This window comes from Anabrus simplex, chromosome 2, assembly GCF_040414725.1.
Source record: "Anabrus simplex isolate iqAnaSimp1 chromosome 2, ASM4041472v1, whole genome shotgun sequence".
In the NCBI taxonomy this organism is placed as follows: domain Eukaryota; kingdom Metazoa; phylum Arthropoda; class Insecta; order Orthoptera; family Tettigoniidae; genus Anabrus; species Anabrus simplex.
The window spans coordinates 73,913,889-73,931,779 of record NC_090266.1 but is presented as its reverse complement, the minus strand read 5'-3'; the positions used below and the strand labels follow the sequence as shown (position 1 = coordinate 73,931,779).

The 17,891-nt window shown below is 38.8% G+C and overlaps 1 protein-coding gene across 1 annotated transcript in view; it reads right to left on the bottom strand.

Moving 5' to 3' along the window:
* Nucleotides 1-17,891, bottom strand: part of trio (trio Rho guanine nucleotide exchange factor) — a 1,596,874-nt gene that overhangs the window by 1,184,781 nt on the left and 394,202 nt on the right. The window contains exons 10-11 of the mRNA XM_067140202.2: nucleotides 11,522-11,713; nucleotides 2,371-2,502 (exon numbers count right to left, since the gene is read on the bottom strand). Coding sequence (XP_066996303.2) covers nucleotides 2,371-2,502; nucleotides 11,522-11,713 — 324 coding nt within the window. The remainder of the gene's footprint in view (nucleotides 1-2,370; nucleotides 2,503-11,521; nucleotides 11,714-17,891) is intronic.

Below are 17,891 nucleotides of genomic sequence, written 5' to 3'. Positions count from 1 at the left end.
AGTAGCCATGGCTTTAATTAAGGTACAGCCCCAGCATTTGCCTGGCGTGAAAATGGGAAACCACGGAGAATAATCTTCAGGGCTGCTGATGGTGGGATCCAAACCAGCTTATCTCCTGAATGGAATTCAAGAATTTTATCTTGTACAGAATAAGTTCAGACTCATAGACAGAAGCCAACGGCCGTAGCCGTGTTGAAACACTGGATCCTGTGAGATCTCCGAAATTAAGCAACATTGGGCGTGGTCAAGATTTGGATGGTTTGCCATGCACTGTTGGTGGGGGTAAGGGAATGGAGGAGCAGAAAGGAACTGGCCACCCTAATGTACGTATACTCCGGCTCAGGCACACCTCTGTGGAGGTTCGAACCTGCCTTCGGGCAGAATACACCCTTACCTTTACATAGACAGAAGTCCTGCAGTGATGGTGAAGATCAACTGAATACCACTTAGGAATTTTTCTTTCTTTTTTATTATTATTACTTTTTTTTTTTTTTACGTCGCACTGACACAGATGTGTCTTATGGCGACAATGGAATGGGAAAGGCCTAGGAATGGGAAGGAAGTGGCCGTGGCCTTAATTAAGGTACAACCCCAGCATTTGCCTAGTGTGAAAATGGGAAACCATGGGAAACCATCCTCAGGGCTGCCAACAGTGGGGTTCAAATCCACTATCTCCCTATTACTGGATACTGGCCGCACTTAAGCGACTGCAGCTATCGAGCTCGGTACTTAGGAAATAGTCACTGAAAATGTATGCAGAGTGCGCACAACTAGTTCTTTCATTTTCTCTACTCGGTAGTACCAAACTGTTAACAGAATTCAAACTCTTTACAACAGTTTTATATCCTCAATAAGATCTGAGGGATGTTTCACTACAAAGTATGTCAGTGGAATTTACAAAACATTCTCCAGAAAGAATGGCTAATATTTCAGTTCAAAACTTAATCAAAGTAACATACACACTGAATGTTCGATACATACCTGCCAAAAAGTTCAGTAATTGTCAACGTCTATTGCCTACATTTCACATGTGTCAACTAGCAGCAACAGCAGTGGTTAGAACAGGAATCAACAGTAAAATATGTGGCATTAAACAGCCAATATGGTCCAAAGTGATTACTGAACATTCTCTTCTACCATTTTTCAAAATTGAGACTAGAGAACATCTCATTATTATTTTTTGGTCATATTTGAAGCCATTTCTTTTCAGTTTCGACTCAGTAAATTTATAAGCGCCACGTTCTTCAGTCTGTCGAAACTAATTTATTAATAAATACAATTTAGAAACTACCTGCAAAAGAAGGCATATGATTAAGTTGTTTCTTTTTCAGGCATAATTCTGTTATAATATGTTTTCTTTTTTCAGGTAGTTTCTAAATTTTATTTATTAATAAAATAATTTTGACAGACTGAAGAACCTAAATCTCACTCTTTTTTTTTTTAATTTCCTGGTGCAATGCTAGCCTATAAAATATGATCTTCAGGAAATAAAATGGTTAAATAACCTACAAACACATTTGGGTGAACGATAAAAGCCAATGTTTGAAATAATTCATAAAAGTTTTTACACATCGAGATAACACACCCAGATAAAACAAAAATGGCTACAATTTCAGAATGACAAACACACACGCAAATTTTATCAGAATGTGCAAGTAATAAAACTAAAGCCCATTAATTTTGCTTCTGCTAATAAAAATAGAACATTTAACGACTTTCTAAATCAACTTGCGGCAGTCATTCAAAAACATAATGGAAACGTCAAATTACATTGATATTTTAGCTAAAAAAAAAAAAGCACATAAAGAGCCGAATTGTTAACTAAATTACAGCCTCTCTCTGCTACATGTTTAAGCTTTGGCATTGCTACTACGTATGTATGACACAGCTGACTACGCGATACGTATCGGAACATTTACTACACAAGACAGAGGCTAATGCGCCATGGAAACAGGTCTGAAGGAACTACAGATGGATGAGTTGCAAGCAGAAGCACCATTCAATGGGGCAGGAAAATACAAAGAAATGAAGTGCACTTAGGGTACACAAATTGGTGCTAAGATCAAAAATTTAACCCTATGCTATGCAAATAAATAGGAGTTAAACGTAATTGTTTTAGATGAACATAACATAACACATAAATAGGAAGAATTATCAGCTTGCCTGCGATAATTTTCCATCTGGAACCAAGCAGTCCTACAAGTACATACAAATACCAACTAGTTACGTTTTGGAATAACAAAATATCCATTTAGATTGTACTTTGAAGGAATTCCACATGAATTCTTAATCATTTAAGGTCAATATTTTGCCAATTTCTTGGTCTGTATGAAGTCCAGTGTACAAAAATGGTTTATCACATTCTCTTACCTCCGTGTATGCTTGGCACATCGATTCATACAAGTTTTGGTGTTGATGGATTGCCGCTTCCAAGACCATAATTTCACTCGGTATGGTCATGTTTTCACATGCTTGGTTCCAACTCGATACATTTTCAACGTACTGAAACAAATAAATTATGCTGATAATGCTTGTTCCTAACATCCAGGTCATTGGCCCTAAAATTATGCTCATAAGCCGTATTCAAACAAAATTACAAAAATATACATAAATAAATGACAAATTATGAATAAATACATACAAACTTTATAAAGCACATTACATATCAGGATGTTTTTAGTCCTTTTGGATTGGCATAGATGTCACAGGATTAGTTTAATCCTTAATCACAATCAGCTGTCTGGTTCCTTGGCTGAGTGGCAGCACATTGGCCGTGGGTTCATAGGGCTGGGTCAGGGATTTTAATCTTAAAAGATTATTTCCCTTCACTCTAGGATTGAGTGTTTGTGCAATCCCCGGCAGTTTACCACAAACGGCAGAAGCTGCCCACCCTCGTTTGAGAGTCTGCCTTGCAAGGCCTGTACAAGACTAGCAACAGCCACACAAAATTGAAAAAAATAAAATTAAAAAAAGCAAAATTAAAAAACAACCAATCAGCTAACGCTCAGCCCTGTAATATCTGTACTAGCATTACTACATCTTAGTTCATAGAGACAGGAAAGTACCATCTGCATACAGATCTTAGACTCTGAACAAGAGTCTGGAGACTCCACCTGCATTTACAAAACCTGCACCTGACTACTAGTTAGAGTGCGAGCATAGCCTGTTGCAGTAGAAATTACGTTCTGGTAATATCTTCTGATTTATGTTTTCCCACCATGGTACTTTGTGTGACGATGCTCATTTGTGGGGTGAGACTCAAAGGCCCCCATCAAGGAAGAGAGCCACAGTTGTGAGATCTGGAGTATATACAAACAGCTTACCCCTGCCTCACTTGCCGTACCGAAGTCTTTTCTTTTCCGCCAAATCAACCATTCAGGTCTTCAATGTAACGTGGAAGGGGCCCTCACAAGTTGCTACTAGCAAGACCAAAGTGTTCTTTTGAGAAGTGTCACTCCTTGCCCTTTGTCCTGGTTTAAGTGGTGAGAGGCAGAACCTGGCCACACAAACATAAGTTACAGATCATCATCATCATCATCATCATCATCATCATCATCATCTTCTTCTTCTTCTTCTTCTTCTTCTTCTTCTTCTTCTTCTTCTTCTTCTTCTTCTTCTTCTTCTTCTTCTTCTTCTTCTTCTTCTTCTTCTTCTTCTTCTTCTTCTTCTTCTTCTTCTTCTTCTTCTTCTTCTTCTTCTTCTTCTTCTTCTTCTTCTTATTATTATTATTATTATTATTATTATTATTATTATTATTATTATTATTATTATTATTATTATTATTATTATTATTGCATTGGCACTGCCGGTGGCTCCAAGTAGCCTACACAGTGGCCTCCACTGTATGCACTAGCCATGCGTCTTGGTGGGTGTGCTATTTACCAAATGATGGGCTTAACTTAGCATACAGGGGCAAAACGCTGGCAACTAGGAGTGAGTTAGCTGGAAAATTTATAATGTCCAATAACAGACCATTCAAATTGGTATTATAAATGTACTCATTCGGGAGAAATATTACGGTTTCCCTATGGGAATCAACATCTATATCATAAGTGGTATGTTCCGAGCTGTCAGTGGAGAGATGGCGTGGAATGGCATCAGTAGACTAATAAGTTTGAGTTGTGTCTTCAAAAGTAAGAAAGATCACAATATGAAGATAAAGGTGGAATTCAAGAGGACAAATTGGTGCAAATATTAGTTTATAGGAAGGGGAGTTCTCTGCAAATAACCTTACTCCTTGTGGGTGGGGTTAACTTCCAATAAGTAACCAGGGGAACCTGACCCCTACAGAGCGTGTCCCCAGGTGGCGGATAGGGGGCCCCTACAGTATGTAGGGCTGGTTGAAATAACCAATACAACCCGCGGACCAACAGGTAGCCCAATTCCTGGGGGTTTTAAAATACTGGGACACCCTCTCTCCAGGGGTCATAAATATGGAGGGCCCTTGCCCTGGGTTAAGGGTGAAGACCTCAACGGCATCTACGGCGGAGAAGATGGACTTCGGTACGGCGGAGATGGCGGAAGAGGCAACCCATCCTTCTGGGGTGTACAGATGGAACCTACTGCCTTGTAGGACGAGGAAGGCATCCTCAAAGGCTAAGGGAGTAAACCCTGAAAGAAAATCCTCTTATGCGTTAGGCCTAGCAAGTCAGCAGGAGAGTATTGAGTATAGTTGCTTTCAATAAGAAAAAGAGCCTCGGAAAGAATATTATAGACCGGACTGACACGTCCTCTCAGACAATTGTAAAGTATGATGACCGTAAGGCTGATGATATACAATGTTCTGAAAGGAAACCCCAAATATAAAAAGAGACCCAAATACAGAATTGGAACTATGAACATTCTATCATTAACTGGAAAGTTAGAAGAACTCCTAGACATGATGGATAGAAGAAAAATATCAATATTGGGATTAAGTGAGACCAAATGGAAAGGGATTGGAAGTAAGACACTTCGTGGAGGTTATAAATTATACTGGAGTGGACAGGAGAAGGTAGCGAAAAATGGTGTTGGATTCTTAATTAACGAAAGGACTGATGCTACAGCTGAAGTTATCTGCAAAAGTGATAGAAATTAAAATGTCCATGAAACTGGAGAACACTAAGTACACCATCATACAAGTGTATGCCCCACAGACAGGCTGCAGTGAGGAAGACAAAGAGAAATTTCGGCAAGACCTGGAAGATACAGTTAATGAGGAAAATGTTATTATTATTGGAGATCTAAATGCGCAAGGTGGGGTAGACAGACTTGGGTACGAGAACATCATTGGTCCACATGGATTTGGACAAAGGAACCCAGAAGGAGAACAACTATTAGATCTGTGCAGAAGAAATGATCTTATAATCAAAAATACATTCTTCAAAAAAAGAGACAGTCACAGAATAACAAGGTACAATTGGGATGGCCAGTATAGAACAATGATTGACTATGTAATCACAAATAAAGATGGTGGCAGGTACATCACAGATGTAAAGGTCATCCCTAGTGCAAGCATGGACAGTGACCACAGATTGTTGGTAGTAGACTTCAAACATAAGACAAATGAAACGCAGAAACTTATTACGAAAAAACCAAGGATTAAAACTTGGAAGTTGCAAGAAGTCCAAATAAAGGAAGAATACAAACTAAGGATTCAACAGAGTTTGCCGAAGTGTGAAGTAACCAGCGTTAATGAAGAATGGAAGGCCTTCAAAGACACCTTTGTGGGAGAAGCCAAAAACCTATGTGGAGTTACAAGTTCTATCAAAAGAAAAAAGGAGACACCATGGTGGAATGATAGAGTGAAAACAGCGGTGAAAGAAAGAAACCAAATAAAGAAGGCACTGGACAAGGAGAAACAAAAACAGGGACAAGAACGAAATGAACAAGAAATACAAAGACTTCAAGGAGTATACAGGAACAAGAAACTTGCTGTAAAGAACATTGTAAGGGAAGAAAAAGAGAAGAAATGGAATGAGTTTGCAGACAAACTGGAAGAGGACAGTAGAGGAAATATGAAATTGCTATACAGAGTAGTGAAAAACAAGCGAAGGGATCAAGAGACCATAAAAGCAATAGAACGTGATGATGGAACTCTGGCACAAGAAGAGGGAGAAATTAAACAAGAACTCAAGATCTATTTCGAAAAGCTGCTGAATGGAGATACAGAAAACAACCAATTACATGGCTTGAGGTTGAAAATGCGCTCAAGAGCATGAAGAAAGGAAAGGCAGTGGGCGTAGATGAACTAAGTGCAGATATGCTGAAAGCAGCGGGAGTTCCAGGAATCCAATGGCTCTATAGACTGCTCAACAAGATATGGGAGGAAAATACTATTCCTGAGGACTGGAAGATGGGCATCATTGTACCTCTGTTCAAGAAAGGAAGCCGACGAAAATGTACTAATTACCGTGGTATCACACTACTGTCTCATGTCCTGAAAATATTGGAAAAAATAATAGAGACCAGAATCAGAGATATTGTTGAACCAATTTTGGAAGAAGAGCAGTATGGTTTCAGACCAGGAAGGTCAACTACAGACCTTATATTTGCAATTAGGATGCTAATGGAAATACTGGGAGAAGAACAAGCCTTTATTCCTAATATTTTTGGACATTGAGAAAGCATACGATAGTGTACCAAGGGAAAGAATTTGGCAATGCATGAAAGAACTTCAAGTGCGAGATAGCCTCATAGACAAAGTGAAAATGTTGTATAGTGGGAACAGAAGCTGTATTCAAGTAGGATGTGGTTTGTCGGACTGGTTTGAAACAAAGAGAGGAGTGCAGCAGGGCAGCTCATTGTCACCACTTCTATTTATTATTGTAATGGATGTAGTAATGAAATCTATTAAAAGGAAAGAACATGGAGATATCAAAGCCTTCACATTTGCAGATGATGTTGCGATCTGGAGTGCCTCAGAAGATGAATTGGGAGAGAGAATACAAAGCTGGAATGAGGAGTTTAAGAAATATGGTTTAAACATCAGCAAGACCAAGACGGTGGTGATGAAAGTGTATGGGGAAGGAGCAGAACCAATAGTCATGTTAAATGAAGCTCAACTGGACAGCGTTCCAGTTTTCAAATACTTGGGTAGCGTTATATCAAATGACAACCTAGCAAAACATGAGGTGAACAATCGAATCAATAAGGCAACACAATTCTACCACCAGGTAAGACACCTGCTGTGGGATGAGCAAATACCCATGAAAACAAAAATGGCATTGTACAAGTCCTATTATACACCAATTCTTACATACAGTCTCGAAACCACAACACTGACCAATAGAGATAATTCCAAACTTCAGGCAGCTGAAATGAAATTCCTACGCACTATGATCCAGAAAACCAGGAAAGACAAGATTAGGAATGAGAAAATTAGAGAAGAAGTAGGAATAGACAATTCTCTCCTAAATAAGATTCAGATATCAAGACTGAAGTGGTTTGGTCACATGAAGAGGATGCCAGTAAACAGAACTGCAAGGAAGGAATTTGACAGAAAGGTAGAAGGAAGACGACCCGTGGGAAGGCCACGAAGGAAATGGATAGATTTAGTTAAGAGCAATGTAATGATGAGAGGTCATGATTGGGACAAGTTGGTGGAGGAAGAATGGTACAAGGACAGGATGAGATGGAGGAGGCTCATATACCACACCCGGGAAACTGGAGATGGTTTAGGATGATGATGATGATAAGGAAGGGGAGTTAGGGATTGGAATAACTTACCAACGGAGATGTTCAATAAATTTCCAATTTCTTTGCAATCATTTAAGAAAAGGCAGGAAAACAACAGATGGGGAATCTGCCACCTGGGCGACTGCCCTAAATGCAGATCAGTAGTGATTGATTGATTGATTGATTGATTGATTGATTGATTGATTGATTGATTGGACTCTCATAGTGGTAGGACCCCTACTCTGTGCTCGAACATCACGCAGTTGGCAGCGAGCGTCCTTTTTGCCTCGGATGCCTTGAAGTCGTGGTGAGTGAGGTCTTGGCCTCCTTCGAGACATTAGACAATTCTGTCTCGTCTCTAGTGCGATGGCTTTGGTGTTGACGGGTAGCTGCTGGGTCTGGTGAACTGTAAAAAGATCAAAATCGTAATCCTCTGTCTCTTCCCACTGGTGTGGGACCGAGTTTCGGATCTTGTCAACGGTCAATGGTAATGGCGCTCTGGAGCAATAGTCAGCGTTAGCATTTTGCTTCAATGTTTTAAAAGGGAGTGTAGTTAAAGTGTGCGAGGTAGTCGGCATAACTGACCATGCAACTAATGCACAGGACTGGTAGCGACTTCGATCTGTGTCAGGGGTCTGATCTGTATTCAACGTGAAGTGGCGAGCGTACAGATAGTTGACAAACTTCTCTATTACCCAGATGATGGCGAGTGCTTCCTTGTCGATCTGCAGGTATCTCTGCTTCATTGCTGACATTGTCTGACTGGTGTATGCGATAGGCGTTTGTGTCTGTTGCTGAGCAGGTGTTACAGCACTGCGCCAAGACCGGTTTTGCTGGCATCTGTTACCAGCTAAAGTGGTAACACTGGATCATGCTGCATAAAGACATGTGACAAGGTTAGAGCGTCCTTGATGTCCTGGTGGCCCTATCGTCCTCTTGTGTCCATACAAGAGGATCCTTCTGCAGCATGTCCCTGAGTGGTCAGTCTCGCGTTGACAGACTGTGGAGTAAGGCGCTGTAATACGTCGCTTTACCCAAAAGCAGCTGGAGTTCTTCTGGAGTCATTGGATTCGGTGCGTCTCGTACAGCTCGGATATACGCATCAGACTTATGGACGCCTGATGCATCTATCTTGTGGCCAAGAACTTCAGGACAGGTTCAACAAAGCTGCACTTGGCGCAATTGAGCTTCAGATCGTGCTGGCAAAAGCGCTCAAGCATCGCGGTGAGGGCATCTATCAGATTTTCAAAATTAACAGCAAAAACAATGCTGTCATCAAAGAAACTTACGACATTTTAGAGGTTCTGCAAAACCACGTCTATTCGCCACTGCTAGATGGTGGGGATGTTGGCTGCTCCTTACACAGCATGAGTTGGGTGGATAAAGCCATGGGTTGGAGTGTTGAGTGTGAGGGTGTGGCTGAACTCATCATCAACCTCGAGATGAGTGTATGCGTCTGTGACGTCCAGGTGGCAGAAAAGGGTGGCACCACACATCCAGCTGAACAGGTGCTCCACTTTCGGAATCAGGTGTTCATCGATGATGATTTTTGTTGCTAAGTCCATATCAGCGCAGAGTCACGAGAAAATTGGTAAACAGAATTTAATGAAAATCGGTATGTGAAGTTGGAGAATAAGGAACTACAGTCTACGCTATAAATAATTTTATAAGACGCCCTAATAGGCTATCACAGAGTCGAAAGAAAACTAAATGTGAAGGAATAAAATATAGAAAGCTTATAAAAAGGATCAACAATAGCATTACATTGACTATTGTTTGTTGTGATGTGCTTTGTGTCTTCTGTTGCCACTCATCCCCGATAGATAGGATTACTGCTGCGTACCGAGTATTTTTTTAAAAATTTGCTTTACGTCGCTGTACCTTAATTAAAACCAAGGCCGCTTTCTTCACACTCCTAGACCTTTCCTCTCCCATCATTGCCATAAGACCTATCTGTGTCTATTTAAACATAGGAATTTCATTTTGTCCGTATTGAACTGAGAAAGGATGTTAGGAAAAACTTAAAACGGTCCACCTTTTCAATACAAAAATGTTATATTTATTTATAACATGTATTTGCATTTGGAACTAGTTTCGACACTGTGTTTGCGTCATCATCAGCCAAAATGTGTAGGCGTTAACGCCTTGTGTAATATAAATGCCTACATCTTGCCTATTTCCCACATTTTGGCTGATGATGACGCAAACACAGCGTCGAAACTAGTTCCAAGTGCAAATACATGTTATAAATAAATATAACATTTTTGTATTGAAAAGGTGGACCGTTTTAAGTTTTTCCTAACATCCTATCTATGTCTATGCGACGTAAAGCAAATTGTTAAGGCCTTGATTGGTCAGACTTCTGATGGCGATTGGTCGATTTCTTGCATCGCCATTGGTTGCTGCCCCTCCACGACTGTGGCTTTGTGTAGCCTATCCGGTTGGTTGAATTGGATTTTGAGGTTATGTTTGTGTTGTTGATCTCATCAGTGGTGTTCTAGGTGGCTTTGAGTGTGCAGGCTATATCGTACGCAGTTGTAAAACTCTCAGGTTTCTTCAATAATTTCGTCCCACATGTCCCTTGACTCCAAACCTTCAGGCAGTTGTTCAATTCTCCATTCTCACAGTGTGTTGCTGCTTGCCTTAATCTGAGAGTGAAGGTGGCGATCGTTTCCCCTGCCCTCTGCATGATGCTCCAGAATTTTATGCTCTCTGCATATTTATTCTGACTGGCATCAAAATGGTCCGTCAATTTCGACTGGATTTCACTGTATGAGAGAGTTTCTGGGTCAATGGGACTTACGACGAACTTCAAAGTGACTAATCTCATGTTTTAATCCGTATTGAAATCTGTTGATATACAATAATAAAGTTTTATTATGAATCCACCTGTTCAATACATTATAATGTTGTTACATTTAAAATAACTTTTTAACTAATGAAGTTATTTTAAATGTAACAACATTATAATGTATTGAACAGGTGGATTCATAATAAAACTTTATTATTGTATATGAACTTCAAAGTGCCGTTGAGTTCAGCGCCCATATCGTCCTTTGGAATCTTACTCAGACCGAGCGCCCAGGTGAACACGTGAAATAGTCCCTTATTGTGGTTCCATCGGCGGCGCGGTATGCTGGCATCGAGAACTGTGGTAGTCGAGGCTGTGCTGGTGACGCTGACTCGTTCCCGGTGGCACCTCGTGCGGTGGATTCCCTGAGAGTGTTGGCAATCATCCTAGAAAGAGCCTGAAGAAGTTATGCGGATATTCCTCATGCCATGCGTGATGCTGAACTTTGTTCGTTGGCACACAGTTGAGTTGAGGTTAAGTTTCACCAGAGTTTCACTTCACTTTTTCCTGGGTACACGGGACATTATTTATCCATCCCACTTAGGGAGGATGGTTCACTTGTCCACTAATACACTAACTCGTGTGGTGTTGAGCTTCGTTCGGTAGCACGTGATCGTGTTGAGGTTAAGTTCTGCGCAAGTTTCACTTCACTTTTTCTTCGGTATATGCAATATTATTTACCCACCCCACTTCTAACACAACTTTTGTATTTGTGGGTTGATAAATAACACAAAATGATTAGAGAATCCATGGATTGAGAGGATAAAACTACAGTTAAGTGCAGAGAAAACAAAACTCGTGGTTGGCAGCTGCAAGTCTCTGGTGTGTCTCCGTTCTTACCAACTGCTGAATGTGAAATTACATTTGTTACTGAAAGTTTGATACACAATAATTCTTAACCTCTAAGAATGACATTCCAAGTATCAAAAATTTTGATTATTAAAAAAAAAACCTTTTGTTTTGGTTAACAGTTCTACTGTAATACCAATCACTGGACAAGAATCATATACAAACCTGTTCAGCTTTGTGATGAAAGAGAACAGATAAGGCTAAAACGGATGTTCTCTCATCAAGCCCAGCAGCAAATTCCTTCCACGTTCTGTCAAGTCGGGCAGCCACGGAACGGATGTGTTGAGCAGCATAATGATTACTATCGATCAGTCGCGAGGCCACAGTTAATATTCGGTTGATGTTTACATATACATTCTGTAAAAAATAAAACAAGTATAGCCTTGAATTTTATTGTCCTCTGCACAATAATCAATACATACACTGTTAAATTAGAACTAGTAATACCATCAGAGCCCTCTCTTCCTTTGACGTTGTTCTCATCAGTAATTTACTTACTCCTGAGTTTTGATCAAGTTATTGCCAATGCGGTAGTCATACAGGCATTTTTATATAATATACAGTGCATGTGACATGAATTATATCAGTCACTGGTAATGTTTTCATGCCAACCTTAATATATAGAGCAAATGCTGGATGCACACTGGATACATAATTCATAGGTTGGAGGTAACGGACATGCAAGAAAGATTGTTGGCACCAAAGGGTGGGAACAATGGAAGGAAATTATACTTTAACTGAATGAACATGTGAATCAGCTCCTGTGGTATGACCATAAAACTAATGCAAAAGGGTACTTCATCTAGGACACTAACTGTGGACAGTAAAAGAAATAGACAGAGATGTGGAAGCAGAAGAGGCTGACCAGCAACAAATAGGGCTTATGCTCATAGTTCCTTTACAAGAAACTTGCACAATGAAACCATCAGTCAACCATCAATCATCACTGCTCTGCATTTAAATCTGTCGCCCAGGTGGTAGATTCCCTATCACTGGTTTACATGGTATTTTCTTAAATAATTTCAAAGAACTTGGAAATTTATCAAACATTTCCCTTGATAAACTATTCCAATAACTAATTCTTCTTCCTATAAACGAATGTTTGCTCCAATTTGCCCTCCTGAATTCCAACTTTATCTTCACATAATGATCTTCCCTACATATAAAGCTCCATTCACCCTTATTTGTCTACAAATGTAATTCTACGCCATCTCTCCACTGACAGCTCGGGACATACCCCTCATTACAAGTAATGAAAATCATTTTTGGTCCGTATTGAAAGTATCATATAATGTATACAAGAAAATCTTTATTATTTTGCCATCTATTCAATACAAATACAGAATGTTAACATATAAGTTAAAACATTGTTAAAATATAATAAGACATGTTTTGCCTCTTCTTATGAGGCATCCTCAGTCAATATCAAAACCTTATTTTTTACCAGGTACCTGGTTAAAGATTATTCTAAAATGTGTTGCAAGATAATGTATGTGGGATAACATTTACAGTTCATCATAAAGATGTTTCTGAATAATTAAATTAAATTAAATTAACATTCTGTATTTGTATTGAATAGGTGGCAAAATAATAAATATTTTCTTGTATACATTACATACCCCTCAGTTCAGCAGCTCATCTACTCACTCCCAAGTCTTCCCACCCCAAAGTGTGGAACATAAACATAAATTGTGCTGATTTTTTTTGGATCTGTTCCAGTTCTCATTTCAAGTTATCCCGGTATGGGTCTCATACAGTGGAACCATACTCTAAATGGGGTCTTACCAGAGATTTGCACACCTTCTCCTTTTGATCCTTACTACAATCCCTAAATACCCTCATAACCATTTGGAGAGATCAGTAATCTTTATTTATAACCCTGTTAACGTGATTACCCCCAATGAAGATTTTTCCTTATATAAACACCTGGGTACTTACAAGTGATCCCCGTGAGGTACCTTCACCCCATCAACACAGAAATTAAAACTGAGCAGACTTTTCCTCTTAGTGAAATTTACAACCTGACTTTTCATTCCATTTTCCATCCTACTATTGCTTGCTGTCCATCTCACAAAATTGCCGAAGTGTTTCTACATTTTGCCATTCTATACATTACAACATAATCTGCAAAAAAACTCATCAGTGATTCCAGTTCTTTACTCTCCCATGATCTAACCTATCAAAAGAGGTGGATAGGTCAACAGTGATGCAGTTTTCTCTTCTTTGTGTTAGTGGTTCAACACCGCACTAACACATCAAAGGTTTTTGGTGATGTAAGGATGAGGAAGGGCTAGGATTGGGAAGATAGTGGCCATGGCCTTAATGGAGAGACAGCCCCAGAATTTGTCTGGTGTGAAAATGGGAAAACACAAAAAACCATCTTCAGGGCTGCGAACGGTGGGATTCAGACTCACTAGCTCCAAAATGCAAGTTCACACCCAACTTTACTGGACAAAACATACAAATAAATGCACTTTTAACCTAAAATAATTGCCACACAGAGTAATTGCTATTCAATCAATGATCAAGCATTGCATGTGCTTTTTCGCAGGATCTAAGAATAAGAAACGTGTAGCATATTTTTGTCAACCACTGGGAAAATTATAAAAGAATCTTGTTCTGATTAATTTGAATTGTAGTATATTAAAGAAAAAGCAAAATATTCATATGTATGGTGCAGATGTTACTGTGCTCACAAAATTAAAAGGGTACTTTGAAAACATGGGCATTTTTATGGTAACAACTTCATGTTGAGAAATAGCAACTCTCTTTTCTAGAAGGGGAAAAGAAACCACGCGTGAGCACTCATTCTCAGTACACAACTGAGAAGAGGAGAAAGTTACAATCCCGCTTTTCACTATCTTAGAAGTGGTGTTCTGTGGTTTTCAATTTCAACTCCAGGGAAATAGTACTATAATATCTAATATGTAGGCCGTGAGTCCTTCATCACTGCTGCTAACTTTTTCCATCTCAAATAAATATCAATACAATAACATACCTCGAAATACACAAGAATTTGGTATCAGGATTAATAAATAATTTTACTCCAATGCTGCATAGTGACAACTTGTTAACAGGGAAAAATTCATTAAACAAGCCGCCAGTTGATCAAACACATTTTATAATATAAATGAGAAGTTAAGGGTCTACTTTTTGTCTATATAATAAATTCAGTATAAGTGAAAATGGACTTTTCTCATTTTCACAGATACCATAATTAAGAATATTAGAGAGCTGGCCAACACTGACCAGCATTGTTGGACTCAAAGAGACTCATTCTTGAAATAGTTTTCCATAATTACTCATTTTAACTCCAGGGACAATCTCAAATTTATGGTCAACTCTGATGATGATGCTTGTTGTTTAAAGGGGCCTAACATCGAAGGTCATTGACCCTCGGTGAACTCGAGTGTATTTACAAATACACACTTCAGTATTTAGACAGCACAAATGCTTCACCATAGTAGTAGTAGTAGTAGTAGTAGTAGTAGTAGAGAAGGACAATTATGTGGTGATTGTGAGTGGTACAAATGACATTGCTGCTAATGAAGGTGAGGAACTAATTACGACTCTCAGAGGTAAGATTTCCAAACTACCTGACTCAAAAGTAATTGTAGTTAATGTGCCACCCAGGTATGACCTTTTAGAGGACTCGTGTGTGAACAAAGCTGTACATGATGTAAATATAAAAATCAAGAGATTATGTAAGAGTTTTAGAAATGTCTATGTAGTAGATACTTTAGGTCTTTGCAGGCAAATGTTCACTAGACATGGGTTACTTCTAAATGGTAATGGAAAAGATACTCACTGTAGACAAATTGCTACAATTATCAACAGAGATTTGCAAACTATATGTACTTAAGAAAACCCATACCACTAAACTGGCACATACAGGGAAACTTGCCAGAAAACCCAGACCCTTAAATCAAGATCTATGTAGAAGGATCTGGGTTCCAGGGAAGTTCTCAACTCATGAGTCAAACATTACCCAATTGCAACAGTCAAGTTTTAGGGAGGAAGGAGGTCTGAGATTGCTCTTGGTAAACTGTCAGAGTGTAGTAAATAAACAATTAAAATTCGGTACATTGATGGAATCTTATGAGACGGATGTGGTGATAGGAGTGGAATCGTGGTTGAGAGAAGGGGTGGGTAATACAGAAGTATTTCCAGAAGGGTATACAGTCTATCGTAGAGACCGAGGAGATAAAAAGGGAGGAGGGGTATTTATACTGGTGAAGGAAACTTATTGTTCGCATGAATGGTTTACTGATGAAAGCGATGAAATATTAGGGATAAAATTAGTTTGTGATAATATGAAGGAGGTGCGAATTATAGGAACATATAGGCCTGGAAGAGAGGAAAGAGACATGGAAATATTTGAGAAAATAATAGATTATACTCATAAAAACAATAATGATACGGTAATAATTGGGGGAGATCTAAACTTGCCTGAAGTTGAATGGAATGGAGCTGCAAGTGAAGCCTATGACCAGAAACTGGCAAATAAGTTAATTTGGGAGGGAGGATTGACACAAGTAGTACAAGAACCAACTCGTCTCAATAACTTGCTAGATGTATTCTTGGTTAAACCATGGGAAATTGTTGATAAAACTGAGGTAATTGAAGGAATAGGTGACCATAAGGCTGTAATAATGGATGTAGGATTCGTACCAAAAAAGCTTAATAAGAGGGTCACAAAAGACAAGAAATTATACAGAAAAACTAAAGTTGATGAATTTGGGACTTACCTTAAATCACAATTCAGTTGTTGGATAAGTGAAGGGAATAATGTGGATACACTTTGGGCTAAATTTAAAGGAATCATTTGGGAAGGAGAGAAGAGATTTGTACCTGTTAAGAAGGGTAAAATGACCTCAGACCCTGTTTATTACACAAGGGAAATAAGAAAATTAAAAAGAAAATGTAGAATAGTAAACAGGAAAATCAAAGAAGGTAGGGAGAATAGAGAAACTAGAAAACAGCTAATGAGGGAACTGAATAGAGTGAAAAAGGAAGCAAAAGAGAATTATATGAATGGCATTCTTCAAGAGGGTAATGACCACAAAGGGAAATGGAAAAAGCTGTATTCATATATTAGGAATCAAAAAGGAAAAGGAATCCAAATTCCTACAATGGTGGGAGAAGAGGATGGACACTATTTAACAGATACTGAGAAAGCAAACCTCTTTAGTAGGGAATTCAGAGATTCAGTAGAAGATTGTCAGGACTTGGAAACCGTAACAGAAGATAGAGAGGGAGAGACACACAGGGATAAAAGAAGCTTCTCATTCACAAATGAAGATATTTTCAGAGAAATCCAACTGCTTCAGCAAGGAAAAGCAGCAGGAAGTGATCAAATTACTGGGGAGGTATTAAAGACAATGGGGTGGTATATAGTGCCTTATTTAAAATTTCTCTTTGACTATGTCATAAATAATAGTGTAATACCAAAGGAATGGAAGGAATCTATAATAATACCAATTTATAAAGGAAAGGGTGATAAAAGGAAACCAGAGAACTACAGACCAATCAGCCTGACCAGTATAGTTTGTAAAATACTGGAGAGTTTAATAGCAAAGTACATCAGAGGGATATGTGATGATAAAAATTGGTTCATGAGGAGCCAGTATGGATTCAGAAAGAAATTTTCTTGCGAGGCACAACTGGTGGGATTTCAGCAGGACATATCAGATCAGTTAGATTCAGGAGGCCAGTTAGATTGCATAGCCATAGATCTTTCCAAAGCCTTTGATAGAGTGGAACATGGAATATTATTAAAGAAATTGGAGGGAATAGGATTGTACGTAAGGGTTATACGTTGGATAAGAACATTTCTAAATTCAAGGGTTCAGAAAGTCAAAGTAGGAAATAATATATCACAGGAAGAGAAAGTTTGGAAGGGAATTGCACAGGGTAGTATAATCGGTCCGTTACTTTTCTTAATATACGCAAATGATTTAGGGAACAATATAACATCGAAAATAAGATTGTATGCAGATGACATAATTGTTTATAGGGAAATAAATAACATTGAGGATTGTTCAGAATTACAAAGGGACCTTGAGAGTATCCAAGAATGGGTTGAAGAAAATAATATGAAGATTAATGGAGGCAAATCAACTGTTACAACATTTACAAACAGGAGCTTTAAAACTGAATTTGAATATACTTTGGATGAGGTAGTTATCCCAAAAGATGGCGAGTGCAAATACTTAGGTGTGAAATTTGAAAGTAATTTGCACTGGAAGGGTCATGTTGATGACATTGTTGGGAAAGCATACAGATTGTTACATGTCATAATGAGGCTACTTAAAGGATGCAACAAAGAATTAAAAGAAAAAAGTTACTTAAGTATGGTTCGTCCATTATTGGAATATGCAAACAGTGTTTGGGATCCTCACCAAGAATACCTAATAAAAGAACTAGATGGTGTGCAGAGGAAAGCAGCAAGATTTGTAACAGGGGATTTCAGGAGAAAGAGTAGTGTATCAGAAATGTTAAAGGAACTTGGGTGGGAAACTTTAAGTAAGAGAAG